This window comes from Sander vitreus, chromosome 18 (genome assembly GCF_031162955.1).
Source record: "Sander vitreus isolate 19-12246 chromosome 18, sanVit1, whole genome shotgun sequence".
Classification (NCBI taxonomy): domain Eukaryota; kingdom Metazoa; phylum Chordata; class Actinopteri; order Perciformes; family Percidae; genus Sander; species Sander vitreus.
Genome location: NC_135872.1, coordinates 28,781,648 through 28,797,845, shown reverse-complemented (window position 1 = coordinate 28,797,845; position 16,198 = coordinate 28,781,648). Strand labels below are relative to the sequence as shown.

The 16,198-nt window shown below is 39.9% G+C and overlaps 1 protein-coding gene across 4 annotated transcripts in view; it reads right to left on the bottom strand.

The window, feature by feature from the left end:
* The window catches only part of dse (dermatan sulfate epimerase), a 29,042-nt gene extending 14,482 nt beyond the window's left edge, over window positions 1–14,560 (bottom strand). Inside the window, exons 1-3 of one of the 4 annotated variants that reach the window (XM_078274260.1) lie at window positions 14,388–14,560; window positions 10,577–11,036; window positions 2,763–3,016 (exon numbers count right to left, since the gene is read on the bottom strand). In XM_078274260.1, the coding sequence (XP_078130386.1) occupies window positions 2,763–3,016; window positions 10,577–10,992 (670 nt within the window). In that variant the 5' untranslated portion in view covers window positions 10,993–11,036; window positions 14,388–14,560. Of the gene's footprint in view, window positions 1–2,762; window positions 3,017–10,576; window positions 11,037–14,387 lie in introns of those variants that run through there. The other 3 variants (XM_078274261.1, XM_078274263.1, XM_078274262.1) reach the window with 3 other exon arrangements.
* Window positions 14,561–16,198: the final 1,638 nt, after the last annotated feature.

The following is a 16,198-nucleotide window of genomic DNA, read 5'->3' as shown; positions in this document are numbered from 1 at the left end:
GAAAATGAATCCATGAAAATGATTCATATGATAAACAATGAACCATTTTACTCATGTTTGTGTACATACAGTGCATACTGTATATACTGACATTATTTTAACAAAATGAAGTTAAAGTAACCTTTAGAGCCAAAATAATGAGTTAATTCATTAGATCAGGGGTCTTCAAAGTTTTTTAAGCCAAGGACCCCTTAACTGAAAGAGAGATGGAGCAGGGACCCATACTAGAGATATTAAATGAAGTTGTATATTAAACTGGGGCTACAATTACGTGTGGGGCGGCCTAAAGCCTTTATACATACCTTTTTTAGAATACAATACTAAGCTTGTAAAATAGCCTTATAATTGTTGGCATGATTTGATAAATCTTGTGTCACAGTGAATCCTCAGCATATACTGGATCTGTAGATGGCTATCTTAGTGACTACTTTACCTATAGGCCAGTAAAACTATCATCAGTGGGGATTTATATTTGCTAATAATATGTTGGGTTTATGTTAAGACTTTTTAATTTTTGAAAAAACTTGAATGAACAATAATTTGGAGGCCTTTGGAGGCCCCCCTGCACTGACTCAGAGGACCACTTAAGGGTCCCGGACCGCCTGTTGAAGATCCCTGCATTAGATGATCGATGGAAAATGAATCAACAACTATTCATATGATAAACAATGAGTCAGTCAGTTTTCAAGTTCCAGCTTCTCAGATGTGAAGACAACATGATTGTCTGATTAAGTGAGAAACATATTGGGAGATTAATCAATAATGACAATAATTGTTAGTTGCAGCCCTACTAACTCTATAACTATCAATTTAACCTGCTAATCTATCTAAATCTTCCTGTACGTTGTGTGAACTTTGAAACCCAATCAACTCAAACCCAGGGGACCCACTCATCAGGAGACACTGATTCCTGGAAACTCTTGTAAGTAACATAGTAGATCAAGGCAGAAAGAAATGTTCAACATTCATATTAAACTGTTAAAAAAAGCCTCAGAGAGCCACAGTGAGCAAACATGACTTCACATTCACTGAGCAACTCTGTTCAAGGGAGGCTCATTTCATATTTATTTGGATCCCCATCAGCCACTGCCAAGGAACTGTAGCAACCTCTCTTCTAATGTGGTCCTGAAAGGTTGCTACATCTGCCACCAAGCCTCTTTAAAGAGTTGCTGCAGGATGAGCAACACATGCTGATAAAGTATCTGGAAGTACAGATGGGAATGAGTATTTTTAAGAAAAAATAAAGCTACAGTTATTATTGTGAGCTACTGTAGTGTAAACCAATATTTCATAGGGGTGGGGAAAATTGTTTTTTTTTAAATAGATTATTTTCCCTAGAATATTTTTTTTTTTTTTTTTACCAATGATGAATGATTCAACTAAATATTTCCTGTTTATACGGTACCGCTGACATCATATCTGTTTCTAGTCAAACAGAGCGAAGCAGAAAAGCAGAAAATCCATCTCATGATGTTCTTCATAAATGAAATAAACGTCAGACTGACTGACATGTGATGTCATTCTTCTTTAGAAATGTCCCATGATATATTTTCTCTAGAAGTGTTTTATTCAACTTTTGTTTTTGTTCGAGAAGGAAAAGAGAATCGCAGTACTCAGTACTATCAAATCATAATACTTCTAGAATCCCAATAAATGAAAATCACAATACAAATCTAATCAGCACCCATGTATCGGGAAATAATCCAATCGGGATAAAAGTATATCATCCCAGCCCTAATATTTAATATTTTCATTTTGCTATGTCAAAAATGACATTTTTAACTGTAATCCCTTTACAACAGTACCTTAGTCGGGTGTAAATCCTCTGAATCAGCCTTGAGACCATGTGAGACTAAACCCAGACTAATGAAATTCCTTTAGTTGAGTTGAAGCTTGTTAATGCTGAGCAAAGCAAAGCAGGTTTCTAAAGCTGCACACAGAGCTGCAACGAGTTGGCTGGCTGAGAGAAGGAGGAAATCATTTGTCGTTTCATGTCAGAGTCGATGATTAACAGTTTTTGATTGAAGATATAAAGGAAATACAAGGGGATAATCATACTCCCCAATCCTCCTTTGGTGGATGTGAATCTCTCTCTACCAAATCTCATCCCAATCTTAGCCACTGGTTGTAAAGGTTTCCTGCTCTGGACCAAAGTGTTGACACACAGTACAAACTGACCAACATGTTCATCTTTAGGCTCTGGGCCAGGGCCGGAGCTCCTGGGGCTCCACAACGTTTACTCAAAAGCCCGAATCTTTGAGGTTTTTAAAATAACTTTGTGTCATTTCCCCTCAGACTGGACGTCAAATCAATGGAGCCATTACTGGGGAAATATCGCCTTCGTTTCAAGATTAGTAATGCAGTTTACACCAAATTCTAACCCTACCAGTCTTATGTAACTGTAAAATAATAACATCAGACAATTCTTGCCTCTTTTTAGGTGGCAGGAATGAAAAAAAGTCATCCTCAACATTGGTTGTGTTCTGGTTTCGGAAGGATGTAGAGCTACATCCTAAAAAACAGGATGTAGCGCTACAAGATGATTCTTTCCTTGGCAACTACTGTCTATGCTTTGCCCAAATGATTTGCAGATTTTTAGGCTTCCTATAATCAAATGGCTTGAAAAATAATGCATATAGCTGCCGTAAATGGAGCATGCCCCCCAGACCCCTAGGTTTGGGCTCAACCCCGGATGTTTACAACGTCTGGCTCCGGCCCTGCTCTAAAAACACATTACAAAGACATGACTCCTGATCGCTAACCTTGGGTCATGTACACCAGGCTTCCTGTGAGCAGCGCCACACAGTTGGTGGGCTGGTGGTTGTGCAGGTACTGGAACCCCCAGCCTCGGACGTAGGACTTCTCGTACATCAGGCGGGACGCGTTGCCGATCACCTGGAGGAATCGCTCCTGCTGGCCCTTGTTCAAGTACTCGTACAGGAAGTCGTAAGCGGTGGCGAACCCGACTAAAGAGTGCGCCAAAGGAACTTCATCCCAGGGGGCATCTTTAACCAACCTGCAACACAAACACCAACACATCGCGTCGAGACATATGCAGAGTAGAGCCGATACGATATTATCGGCCGATATTAGGCATTTTCCAAACTATCAGTATCGGCATTTATAATGGCAGATAAATGAATATTTAAAAAATAAAATATAAACGGACGAAACCCCCTTCAACCATGTTGTGAGTGTTGGCGTTGCATAGTTTGTCCACCAGAGGGCGCTCCACTAAGTCCTGTTGGCTACACTCGTGTTTAACCCTTTAAGTTTTATATCTTCAGTTTGTATTTTTATTATTTATCAGAACTTTAATATATTTTGATGTTCCTCTGTTCTGTTGTGACAATAAAAACAAACAAGTTTATTTTTAAACTGCATTATCATATTATTTTAGTGAAGACTCATAAATAATTACAAATAACTAATGTTAGGGAAATCTTTTTTTTTTTTTTTAAATATATATATTGGCCGATATATCAGAATATGAGATTTTTAAATCACCAAATATTTGTATCTATATCGGCCTAAAAAAATCCTTTATCGGTCGGGCTCTAATGCAGAGCAGGTGGAAAAAAAACACTGGATGGTAATCAGGTGTGAAATGCTTCTTTAAATGAAGCCCTGGAAAATGTTTGTCATGAACAAGAAGCCTTTTAATAAACCCCACCACAGCTGTAAAACAGTGATTCACTTTGAAAGCAAAAATAAAGATGCTAAGTAGCATTTTACACCACAACTGCTTCACCATTGCTTACCAATTAAGAGACAGTAAAAGTGTAGTGTTTGCAAATTGTCTCCTGGTTAACCGGCGCTAGGATCTGAGAATGCTGACTTCTGAGTGTTGACGTTGTAAAAGAGAGAAAGGTGTTCTGTAATCATTCTGCTCACTGTAGTTAAAGAGAAGGGAACTTCAGATGTGGTGATCAAACTACGTGCTAAACTGACTCAATAAATCACGCTGAAATATACACAAGGATTCTGTTGAAATCTAACAGAGCACAGACGCCACGATGTCTGGCCACGTTCATTGATGCTTACATTCAAATAAGTTTATTTAACAGTGAAACAATCAAAACAAAATGACATACAATCTAAGCAGCTCTGTGAGCAGGCGGCAGTTTATAGCCATGGTTATACTATCTGTTTACAGAGCATGTCTGATTCGTTTTCTTTGTTAACCGTTAGCCCATTTGCCAAAAATAATAAAGAATATGGAGACAGATACACTGAATGCTGTCTATTTAATTTGGGATTTAATGTTTATCGTTTATTTGTAACTTAGTTATACAGCATGCGGTGTCCAAAATTTGCACCGTCTACTAGCCAAATGCTGGTAAAATATGCAAGTGGCTGGTAGATTTTCTTCACCCACCAGCCAAAAAACAATGGTTATCTTTTGAGGAGCATTCACTAGCCAGTCGGCTGGAGGACAAAAAAGTTCATTTTGGACCCTGACAGCATGTATTTCCTAGAACTTAAATCATTTTGGAACCACATCCATCCATGCATCCACATACTGTGGATAATTAAGCAGTCACAATTGGTTGGTTCTTATCGGAGTCCCTTCATTGGACCCAGGTTCACTACTAATCAGTCAGTTATCGGTACATGGGTAGCGCCATCGTGCACTCGTTTTTTCAAGCTCGTTTTCATTATCCATGGCCTGACAACCCGGACACATGAATTCAATATTTTTTTGGCTTTTCAATAACAAAACACAGCCGTTAACCTGCCGCTGACAGGGTGTTCCTCTCTAACTGTTAACGTTAATGCAGTGCAAAATGAACAGTGACACCTGTTAGACCATAGAGCTGATCTAAAGCCCCTTTCACACATGCACTGCAACCCTGAATATATCTAGACACGAGTTGTGATGTGACAACGCAAATGGCCCAATCAGTTGGACTGGACATTAAACGGTCTTCCCCTTCCAGACCCCGAGGACAAAGTCTGTGTAATGTCATACTGAGTGTGAGAATTGATAGCGAGCGGGTGGCCGTGTTGATGATGTTGGACGTGCGCCTGTAAGAACGGGGATTAAACAAACATCCGAGGGTGAAAAAGAAAATGGGTGATTTACACAAAGAAACGCACAAGGAAAATGTCTAACTGGAGAGACGACGAGATTCAGGAACTTCTATCTGTAAGGGCCAACGCCAAAATCATCAGACAGGAGACTCAGTTGTTTATTACCAAATTATTAACGGTTCCGTGGCCGCGGTGAAATCCATATCAATGTCTAAACCAAACGAAGAATTTCCAGGAACTGAGAAAACGTCTGACACAGAAAATCTACCGTTGCTGATTCCTTGGACATTGTCCAGAGTTCATATGAGAAACCGGCTTCAGGGAGCCATTTGGATTACTACAGATTAGTTTTATTTTGGACGGGGATACATAGATATCATTTGAATTTGACTTGTTGAACAACGCTGTGTTTTTCTTTGACATCCGTTGAAGGCAGGGTTGGTAAGGTTGAAAAGCTAGCAAGATTTGAAAGTAGCATCTCGGCTCGGTCTAACCCCTCCCCCTGCCCTCGGGGCTCAGACGCTTGAAAACGGGGGGTCTCAGTTTGCTTCCAAGTGCACTAGATTTCAGTTCACTTTAGGTAAGAAAAGTGCATTTACTAGCATGCAAAATCTGATTTAAGTTATGATAACTTTCAGTAGGGCTGCACAATTAATCAAATTTTAATCAAGATTTTGGCTTCCCACAATCAAATTCACGTGATCGAGCGATATTTAAAATGCTTCAATCCATTCATAGAACGCTCTGTATCAAAGTTTTGTTTCTTCCAAAGCTCCGTAAACCACTCTACAGTGAAATACAGTCACTCAGCTGTCAGCATTTTAGCCGTGTTTAATCGAGTTACTACTGTAGCTAACGGTAGGCTAACGTTACCTGCTGTGAAACGTGTTATTAGTGTTTACTAGCGTGACAGCATGTTTCTGTTGCCTCTAACGTCTGTTTTGGAGCATCAGAGCGAAACGCAGACATTTAAGTGGCACCGTAATCTGCGTTGATATTTCGTCCGGTAGATAACATGCGCCATTAACATGAACAGAAAAATGCGTTGCCTGTATCTTTTCACGGCAAATGTGTGAAAAACGGTCGCACAACAGCTGAAATGGCTCCTTCATAGTATCCTTCAACAAAGGAGGAATGTAGCACCATATGGATGTGAATAGATCCATAAGTTATCGTTGGTGATCTGTGTGACAACACATCATAATCTCTCTTTCATCACGGCCGCCCTCTCCGTCACTCGCTGTCTCAAGCACTCACATAGTTCGCCTTCTTCTAAAATATAAAAAACACTAAAGCAGAACCAGGAAACCCAAGACGTTATAAATTTGAGACCACAAGTGTCGGCGAGTTTCACTCGAATATTCAGTCCAATAAACAAACGATCATTTTGACCATGTGACATTTGTTTAGAGCTGTGGCTCGGTGGCAGAGCGGTCGCCTACCAATCATAAGGTTGGTGGTTGGATCCCTGGCCCTGCAGTCCTATGTCGCAGTGTCCTTGGGCAAGACACTGAACCCAGAATTTCTCCCGATGCTGCACCATCGGAGTGTAAATGTGTGCGAATGTTAATCTGATGAGCAGGTGGCACCTTGTATGGAAGCCTCGGCCACCAGTGTATGAATGTGTGTGAATTGTGCCTGTACTATTTAAAAGCACTTTGAGTAGTCGTTAAGACTAGACAAGCGCTATATAAATACAGTCCATTTACATAGTCTGGCGTTTGACAAAGTGCAGCGCAAACAACCAAATGAAAAATCCAACTTCACACTATCGATGTGAAGGCGCCCTTAAAGTGTGCTGCAAATAAAGCATTAAATGGCACAAATAATAATGTTAATGTTAATAGTGTTGGTAATACATGGTTTCCAGATGTTAAGTGGCAGCTGAGGGTTTTTTTTTAAAATGACTTCCTGTCAGCTCATTGATTGCTCTTTATGTTGCAATTTGCCCATATAGCAAAAGGGAAGACTATAATAAAATGTATGCCAAGTCACAGTTGGGCTGTATATTGAATTATGCCAAAGCACACAGAATCTCCCTTCTGTATGTTTGCACAGACTGTGTAAAAAGAAAAAAAATGAAGCAGGCACCAGTATGCCACAAAGTAGAAGTTCCCCGTCGGAACATGGTTCCTGGAGTTGACGGAGACTTAATTGAAGGATGTGAATACCACAGCTGACTGACTCCTGGAGCCACTCTGCACAAGCCTTCAGAGGTTCAGTGACCATAATAAAAGTGTGGCCAAGGAGAAAACTCACAGTGTGTTGTTAAGATGTGAAAACACATGCTCAGTGGCTTCTTGCTTCTGCTCTGTGGCACACATACTGAAATTATGAAAAATGTCCTGCAAATTGCATTAATACCAAGCCGTGTAAACCCCCTCCCACCTGTTCAACAGCTGGAGGCAACACAGCAGCCATGCAGCCAAATGAGACTGAGATTGAGCTGCTTGAGCAATAACTGAAAATGATGCTAAGTTGATCAAATCTTACAAAATACTAAACTAAAGAACCTTCGATGACAAAAAAAGAAATCAGGATTTAGGGAGTAAAAATGTTTGGTCAAGGAAAGGAATTGTTGCCATAGAATAAGATAGTCACACTACAAAGAATGTATGTAGTCAGTGGATATCTGCATTTAATCAAATGTGGATATGTTGTTATTAAAACAAGAACAGGATAATGGTGAATGCTAAAATGTATGTAACATAAATAGCACAAGTAGAGAAGATTTGTAAAGGCAAAGAACAGACTGATAGAGCAATATGTATCTAAAGTGTGACTGTCTGACATTAGCACATTAACACCAGCCACTTTGAGCTACTGGTCATACCAGAGAACAAGCAGTGTTTTACTGCCTACAAATTCAACTTTGCCTTTGTGAGATGAAGACTGTTCTATGTCTTAATTAAAGTCCTTCCTTTCTCAATCTGCACTCTTGTCTGGACTGTGTTCTTGTGGACATCAGTCATCAGTCACAGCGCAACTACTGTTGCAATTCAAAGTCCACATAAGTACAGTCCAAATGACTGGAAGTGTTCTTGCTCTGCCTGTTTTATTCAGGATACTTTGGGAGCTGACTTGTGTGGACTTGGGGTAGCTAAGTATGCCAGAATTAATTTTGCATTGATCATCGGCAATGGTGGAGAATTACAGCCAGGCTCATACTGTTTTCATATTGGGCATTTTTAGGCCTTTATTGACAGGTTTGTAAATGGGGCGCACATTCAACCAGGTGAGCTACCCAGGCATCCCATAGCTGTTTTAATATTTGTCCAACAACTGTTATTGTTAAATAATGAAGTGTTTGGATCCATCATCTATCCCATTTGGGAACTAGGGATGTGCGTGTCTTTTTTTAATCATTTCTATACGTTTATTAAGTGTGGGCATGTTTTCAGGAGAGAAAATAAACCTTTAGAATATGTGGCTGATTCGTTGAAATAATTCCTGTTTGAAAATTTGGTTTTGAAAATGTCAATGTTCATCTCAGGGTGAACAGTTGTATCTAGGCAAGCCCTTTGGTAATCAACCGCTGGCCCTGATGTCTCTGTAGCATTATGAACATATGATGTCATCCCCTTTGGAAGAGAAACTTTAGTCTCAGAGTTGTTGCAGCCACAATACTCAATATGAAGGTAGAGTTAAGGTTTATGTTTTTAATGGACAGCTGGCGTACACTTGCTCTGCCTCTGTGGACTGTTGGTGTCTTATGTCTAGAAGTCCCACCACACTGCAATAAAAATAATACATATATATATATATTAATGCAGTGTAATGTTTTGTAAGTAAACATTAGAACAAGGTAACGCGTGTCTACATTTTGGGATTGGATGACTTTGATTTATACATGTACATGCTTTTACATATACATTTGAACTAAAAGAAAGATGGTTAATGTTAACAAATCCCCATAGGTAGCTAGTGAGCACTAATTGTGTGAGAGGATGTGAATATATGTGAATGAACAGGAGAAGGTTACCATGGTCTGAGACCTTCCTTCCTTTAGTCGTTGAAATGAAAGCTGTGGGACGTGGTGAATGGCTGTACTTCTCAGCCACTTTGCACTTGCAGGCTGAACTAACTTCACTAATTTAATTACAATGTTAGGGAAACACGGAAGCACCGTTGAAGGCTGATGCCTGCATGGGTTCAGCCATGGCTGACTCTGTAAAGCCAGAGGATTGTCCGAAACTGGGCTGAATGGATGGATTCAGCTGATTCTCTATGTCAAGTATGTCAAGGATTGTTTACTGATTCCTACACACTCTTATTTCTTAGGGTTGGGGAAAGAAATCGGAAATTGTATTTATCGCGATTTCTTTTTTTTTGTGACGATTTTTTAAAGCGATTCTTTTCGCTAGAATCGATATTTTTTATATATATATTTTTTATACGTTAGAAAACAGTTCGTTTTTTTAAATGTCTCATTATTCAACTTTAGTTTTTGTTAAAGAAGGAAAAGAAAATCGCAATAAATGAAAATGGCAATACAAATCCAATCAGCACCCAGGTATCGTTAAAGAATCAAATCGGGGACAAAAGCATATTGTCCCAGCACTAGTATTTTTTGTACATATGTATCTGTGATTAAAATCTATGGAACTGTGTATTATTTAAAGCATTAGAGGGAAATACAATAAATCTCAACACACAATATTCTTTCCTGTTAACTACGTTATTTACGTACGTAACAGAAGGAGATCTTAGGGTTAGTGCTAATGTGATCAATAGTACCTTTGATTGGGAATATTCACTACTACAACACAATATCAAAGGAGATGATAAGGACCAAACTGGCCCTGCTTCATTACCTGATGTTGAGTATCTAACTTTAGATTTTCATTACTTTAGCTAATTTTGTGCACTCTTTTTAAATTAATTTGTTTTCAATCTATGACCTCAGCAATCCTAGGGCCATTTAATATTCCATCGTAGCAATACTGTAAACCAGTTGTTCAAAGGGCAACGTCTTGGCTCTTTCCTTTTAAATTACTGGATCATTTCAGCTCATTTTATTTGAAATCTAATGTCTTCCTCCAAAAAAATCCAGACATTTTTGGACAACAATCCATTTTTGAAAAAGGGATCTGTGGGAACCTGAACCCTGTCTGGTCACCTGGACCCTGAGCTTTGGGGCCCCTGCACTGGGCTATTCAGCTCACATCTGAACATTTCATTTCCTTTCATGTTCAGCAAACAGCTGCTAAACATATTTCCTGGACCACAGACTTATCGGACTACAATGCATCTTTACCAGAGCTCTGCCCACGGAGGAAAGTGAGAGCGCTCCAGAGATGGGGTGGACTAGAAAGCCTCTGAGGGGAGGATTTAGCATTAATACCCAGCCGATGCACACATGGGGGTGGAAACAGATATCAATCTGTAAACTCTGACCAGATTTTCTGTTTGTCTCGTTAAAACGTAAAAAGGTGGTTTGAATTTCGTAGAATATTTCACAGTGAACAGACTGTTGCACATGGCCTCAAATCATTGTGTCAAAACTAAAGAGATGAAATAATAAAAAAGACAGAAAATCTACCAACTAGGCTGAGCCGCCATCCTCTCCATGTAGTCCTTGACCAGGTCGAGGGCCCCGGCCCTGTGTGGGTACAGCACGCAGAACATGGACAGCACGCCCAGATTGTTTCCGTACACCTCGTTCCAGCGGGCGCTGAACTCTGCGGGGCTCCAGGGGGGCAGGTACATCTCGGGATGCTCCAGCATGCTTTCCCCAGCCTCGCGGATCCTCCTCGCCATGTCCCGATGAGTGCCGGTGGCTGCGTACTGCAGCTCCTCCACATCGCCCCGATTGAAGTAGAGCATGGGATGGCCATTGTAGTTGCCTCCCATGAAGGGGATTCCTCCGCTGGGGTCCACTTCCGCCGCCGGGGCAAGCAGGGGCCACAGCAGACTTATGAAGAAGACTGTGGGGGCCCCGCGGGTGTGGGTTCTCATCGTCTCATCAGAGAGGGGACTGTGGCATTGCCGAAGGAGCACAGCTGAGAGGGAATAGTGGGGGGAAGAGAAGGATTTGAGAAAGCCAGCCCATATTCTGCACAGCCTTTTCTTACAAAAAGCCCTGCATTCCTTGAATAATTAGATACAGCTGTAGTCCCGATGATGCAGGTTTTCCATAGTAATGTAGACCATTATAGAGAGGCACAGTTAAGAACCAATCACACTACTATGCCATAATGTAGGAGTCATTGTCGTTTAAACTTGCTCCAAATCTAATTTCTTTATAGTTCACAAGAATGCAATGATACCCTTCTGCTATGAAGTCTGCACTTACTATAGCCACGCGACAGTCAAATCCACTGCACACTGGGTTACCTAATATGCACTTCCCAAGATTTATTTCTGAGTTGGTACTGTCAGACAACCAGGGTTCAAAATTAGTACCATCCACCAGCCAAATGCTGGTAAAATATGCAAGTTGCTTCACTCACCAGCCAAAAATAAAACACAATGGTAATCTATTGAGTGGCTGGGAAAATTTGAATATTAACTAGCTATTTGGCTGGTGGATAAAATAAAGTTAATTTTGAACCGTGCAGACGAGTCGAGCTGAACATGAGAGTAAATTCCATGACCTTTGTGGAGCACTTGGCAAAGGCCGGCTGGAAAACCCTTTGGTAGTGATTTCAGCAGCGTCTAGACTGGGCTCCATCCTAATGCACTGAGCTGTCTTATGTGTTGTGTTTGATTAACAAGGAACGGTCAAGGTGGTGTATAAAATGAGGGGTCGACCCATACTGGTTTTTCCGGGCTGATACTGGTTATTACTAGTTGATGAAACCGATAACTGATATTTACAACTGATATAGTGAAGAATGAAAATCTTTTAGTCAAAATTAACATTATGGAATGTTAAAACACAAAAGTTTATTTAAATGCTATTCAGAATCAGAATCAGAACAGCTTTATTGCCAAGTAAGTTTTTTATGTATACAAGGAATTTGTTTTGGTGTTGTAGGTGCATGTCACACATATAAGTAATTATTTAATCAAACTGAAACTTTAAACATAATACACAGTCAAAAGAAATTAATAAATCAAAACTAAAATAGCTTCCTGGAGTTTTGACGTGCTAACAGTTTGTTTGCAAGTGTTGCAGACTTCCTACAGAGCTGTGGCAGAGCCAAAGTAGCACACTTTTTAAATAAATTAACATATAAAATTATACAGATAATCAGCAAATTGCTAAATATCTGCCCCGATAACCGGCCAGGCTCATAATTGCTCGATCCCTAACAAAAATGCCGTGGTGAACATGAGGATGGTGGACTTGTAGCCAAGACGAAAGCATCAATACAACGCCGGACTCATTTCTCACACTAAAGCTGTGAAAGTGAAACTGTCAGGAGCCAAGCATCTATTCTTACTGCGGACGCCGGAATAAGACTGATCTCAAACTTACCTGCTTGGGATTTCACTAAATTCAACTGATAATATTTTGGTAGGGACCGGTAGTGGGTCTGTGCTAGGGCTGCAACTAACTCATTATTTTCATTGTTGATAAATCTGTCGATTATTTTATGGATAGATGGATAGATCAGTGGTCTCTAAAATGTCACAAAATGGTGAAAAATATGGATCAGTGTTTCCCAAAGACTAAGATGACGTCCTCAAATGTCTTGTTTTGTCAAAGATATTCAGTTTACTGTCACAGAGGAGAGAAGAAACTCAAAAATATTCCCATTTGAGAGGCTGGAAGAAGAGTAAGAGCTTATCAAAATAGTTGACGAATTAATTCAGTAGTTGTTGCAGCTCATTCTGTAAATGATATCATGCTGAGAGAAAAGTAATTTAATATGCAGGTTCCAGCTTCTCAAATGTTAAGATTTACTGCTGATTTTACGGTTTTATATCATTGTAAATTAAATATCTTTGGGTTTCAGACATTTGAAGACATGCCCTTGGGCTCTGGGAAAATGGCTCTTGTGATGGTGCTTTTTCATATCTCCTAACATTTTATAGACAGAGATCGTTTCATTAATCAGAAAAACAATGAGGCCCAATAGATGAGTGGATGAAGAAAATGATTTTTAGTTGCAGCAGCTCTAAAATGATATTTCTCAAAATGAACTGTTGTTTACAAGCCATCCCCAGAATGCTATAATAAGTCCTTTATAGGGCTGAGTAGCAAACCTCAATATGTTCATGTGTCTGTAGCACAGAGGATCCAAGTCGGACAGTGTCAAGTATAGAGGTATAGCAGGGGGACTGATTAGTTAATACCTACCTTTTTAACCCCTTTTTTACCCCCCCAACACTATCTGACTCTCTGTTACTGGGGATTATATTGAAAGTTTCTAATTTATTAAATAATTGCTTAAATCATTTAAACAAAAGTTTTGTGTTGGAGTTTCTAACACTCAAGATTTTCATTTTTACTAAATGCATACCAGTTCCAAATATTGGTTACCGGTTTCACAACTACTAATAATCGGCATCGGCCTTGATCCCTATCCTAGTTGTTTATTCATCTATTTTTTTTGTCTAAAAGCAATCAAAAATGAAATATACCAAGTAACAAACCAGAAAAAAAGCCAGGAAAATACCTGCTGCGTATGATTTAAATTGTAAAATATAAACTCCTCTACTGTTGGTAACACGCCCCAATACGTACAAAATACATGCCATAGACCTCAGGGTCCTTCATGTTAGCTGCGGCCCTGCTTACAGTGTTACAGACATTACTCACATTATGGTACTTTAAGTCATTTTTGTGTAGTGATAGTAATTGTATTTTATTCTTTAATTAATTAGGGAATAATTAGACACAGCAAAGAGATAACAACATGCAGTTGTGTTGCCACTGTAAAACCAGTAAGCTAAAAACAATGCAAACTGTGAACCCAGATTGGAACCTTGCCTCAGGCCTGTAGCCAGTCATTTTAGTACTATTCAAATACAGTAATGACGGATTAATATCTGCCACCCAATTGTTCCACAGTTGTAAGAAGATAAACTGCCAAAAACCAGGAATTATAGTTATTATACCCATAAAAAGCACGCCGCCCAGTCACTCCGCACACTGATGCCTCTTCTGTTTCATGGGAATAAACCTACATTTAGGGTACTTTTTCAAACTTTATGCTAACTTTTCCTCCATCAAGTCTTTCAGTTTTATTTAAAAAGTCTGCTGTCATACGACTGCAGGTTATTTTAGTTTTATGAATGACTGTCCACCAAACAGTGAAGTGAACTGTAGCTACAGTAATATCAGTTATCGATGCTATTGATAATCCAAATATCCCTATCCGCACAAAGCAGCCTTGTTCGAGTGTCGACCACAGAACGAGCCGGAGCAGCGGAGGAAAAGCCGAGAACGTTAGCCGACCTACCTGTCAGAAGCGCTGCTCACAATAACGTATTCCCGTCGGCACAACGCTCATTTCTTTCTCGTCACAGCAGTGATTTTAGAAAGATTATCAATATGGTTGTTGAGACGTTTGTTTTAGGGACGAAACAAAGTTAGAAAGAGGGGAGGGAGAGCGGAGGGAGCGTCATGCAGAGAATGAGGAGGGGCAGCGGGGGAAGAGAGGCTTAAAGGAGCCCTAATGAGTGAAGTGGTTCCCTCGGCCCGCTAACAGCTAACTAGCAAGCTAACAGGTAGGCTAGTGCAGATAACTTCAACAGGGGGTCTTTAGAGTAACTGCAGGTGGGGCCCCAAGTTAATCATTTAAAAAGTTATGTCTAAAAATATACATAAAAACGAGTCCAACGTGTTATTAGCAAAAATAAATCGGCCTATTTGTGATTTGTTTTTAAATTTAAACAACATTGATGACAGGCTACTGGCCTGTAGGGAAGGTAGCCAAGGTGATGTTAGCCATCCACAGATACAGTTACACTTAAGGATTCACTGTGCTACATGTATGTTTAACATAAAAAAAAGATCAAAAAAATATTATTCTAATACCTTAGTATTGTATGCACCATAAAAAGGTATGTGTAAAGGCTTTAGGCCGCCCTACACGTTATTGTAAGCCATTATGCAACTCAATTTTAAACAATATGTAGTGGGGGGTCCCTGCTCTGTCTCTCTTTCAGCTAAGGGGCCAATTGACCTAAAAAAAACGTTGAAGAGCCCTGGGCTGCTGGTCTGCTCACTTGTATTTAATACAATACATTAATATAGCATCATATGGCTATGTAGCTTGAGTAACGGCTCTTTGCTTGCTCTAGTTTGTACCTCATTATTTTTCACATTTGAAATTAGAGCTGGGCAATATGGAGAAAATCAAATATCACAATATTTTGACCAAATACATTGATGCCAACATTGTGGCGATATTGTAGGGTTGATTATTGGTGCTTTCACAAAAATATTTACACAATGAGAGTTTTGATAAATAATCACCAATAATGTGGATACAATGACTAAGTGGGTAAAGACAAATAAGAACAGTCTGGTAAGTTCAGAAAATGACATCTAGCTCTTCTAGAGTTCTTCATCCCCTTCCAGATTCAGATCATACCCCCCAAGTCTGAAAATGCCAAGCAGATCAAGGCTTCTTAGGACTGCACTGTAGGAGAATGGTAGACAATCGACAACATATGACTCACTCCACTCAAGTTTCTCGAGCCTGGGGTCTGGACCCAATGTGGGGTTTCTAGATATGTAGATGGAATCATGGGATGTGTCTAAGGCCCTGTTTACACGAATACGCTCACGGGTGAAAAAGACAAATTAGAGAATTCACATCTTCCTTCGCGGTCAACTTGAAGAGAAAAAGAGAGGCAAGGATTGCAGAGTTGGAACAACGCTGTAAATCTTTAGAGCAGTCTCTCAAGACTTGTTTTTCTAAATCTACACATACTCTTTTGGTCACAAGTCGAGCAGAGCTAAATGATCTGCTAAGAAGGAGAGATGAGTTCATAATGCACAGAGTGAGGCAAAATTACTATTTTAATGGCTGTAAACCAAGCAAATTGCTTGCTCTGAAATTAAAACAAAGTGAATCCAGAGCTACTATCAACAGCATCCGCACAGACCGAGGTATCTCAACAAATCCTAAGGATATCAGTGCCACTTTTCATTCCTTTTACTCAAAGTTGTATGAATCCTCCTGCAACCCAGATCTGACACAGTGCCAGAAGTTCCTAAAAGAACTAAACCTGCCCCTTCTTGACCCAGAAGAGGCAGAAGAAC